General features: G+C 47.1%; 1 protein-coding gene across 1 annotated transcript in view; it reads left to right on the top strand.

Moving 5' to 3' along the window:
* The first annotated feature begins 49 nt into the window (after nucleotides 1–49).
* The window catches only part of LOC116380654 (serine/threonine-protein kinase NLK2-like), a 1,559-nt gene continuing 364 nt past the window's right edge, over nucleotides 50–1,244 (top strand). Inside the window, exons 1-3 of the mRNA XM_031842554.1 lie at nucleotides 50–228; nucleotides 652–737; nucleotides 880–1,242. Of these exons, the coding sequence (XP_031698414.1) occupies nucleotides 141–228; nucleotides 652–737; nucleotides 880–1,242 (537 nt within the window). The 5' untranslated portion in view covers nucleotides 50–140. The remainder of the gene's footprint in view (nucleotides 229–651; nucleotides 738–879; nucleotides 1,243–1,244) is intronic.

Here is a 1,244-nt window from a genome sequence, read left to right as displayed (position 1 = left end):
GAGTGAAAAATTTAAAGGGGTCTGAATACTTTCCGTACCCACTGTATATATATACGATATCTCAACACGATACGACTCTCTGTCTCCTTGAACGAGGTTATTTTGCTGAACTTCTGGTCAGCTACGTGATCACAGAGCTGATGCAGAGCGACCTCCACAAAGTGATCGTGTCTCCTCAGCCGCTCACCACCGACCACATCAAGGTCTTCCTCTACCAGATCCTCCGAGGTATTTATACTCATTACAGAGATTCACGTTCCACATTCAGGTTCTACATGAACATCACATGTCTGTGGAGCGGCTTCTCTTCCTCCATGTGTATTAATAATGTTCTACGTTGATCATCATCAGGCTGCGTTCATGTTATCAGTATTATCTTTGTACATTTAGATTCCAGTGGCGGCTGAAGGATTGTTTCTAAAGTCCAAACGTCAACATGTGTTTTAAAGAGATAAATTTAATCATTTTAAAAATCCAACATGTTTTTTGTACAAAAATATCTGTATATATAATAATTTCCCAAAAATATCTCTGTATGTATCTCCACACACGAGGGAGAGGACAGTGTTGTAGAGAGAGCGTGCTGCTGCTCGGCAGGTTGTTTGAGTGGAATCAGAGGATGAACTGCTGCTGACGGGTTTTGTGGTTCAGGTCTGAAGTACCTGCACTCTGCTGGGATTCTGCACCGAGACATCAAACCTGGAAACCTGCTGGTCAACAGCAACTGTCTACTCAAGGTAAACGTTTAAAAACAACGCTCAGAAACCTGAAATCACCAAACAGCTTCTCTAAAACATATTAGTTCATATCCAAAAACCTGTTGATATCCAAGTCCTTGTTTAAAAGTAACTTCCTGAACGTGATTCTGTCTGTTTCTAGATTTGTGACTTCGGCTTGGCCCGGGTGGAGGAGCCCGACCCGACCCGTCACATGACCCAGGAGGTGGTGACTCAGTACTACCGGGCCCCGGAGGTTCTGATGGGCTGCCGGCACTACGGCTCGGCCATCGACGTCTGGTCGGTGGGCTGCATCTTTGCAGAGCTGCTGGGACGACGCATCCTCTTCCAGGCTCAGAGCCCCATTCAGCAGGTGAGAGGACACGCCCACCTTTCAGTCAAGGAGGAGGGTTTACTGTGTGAGGGTCACAGGGAGAGGACACGCCCACCTTTCAGTCAGGGAGGAGGGTTTACTGTGTGTGGGTCACAGGTAGAGGACACACCCACCTTTAAGTCAGGGAGGAGGGT

The sequence above is a fragment of the Anarrhichthys ocellatus genome, unplaced genomic scaffold (genome assembly GCF_004355925.1).
Source record: "Anarrhichthys ocellatus isolate YVR2014 unplaced genomic scaffold, GSC_Weel_1.0 scaffold8144, whole genome shotgun sequence".
NCBI classification, from domain to species: Eukaryota; Metazoa; Chordata; class Actinopteri; order Perciformes; family Anarhichadidae; genus Anarrhichthys; species Anarrhichthys ocellatus.
This window is presented reverse-complemented; position numbering and strand designations above follow the sequence as displayed.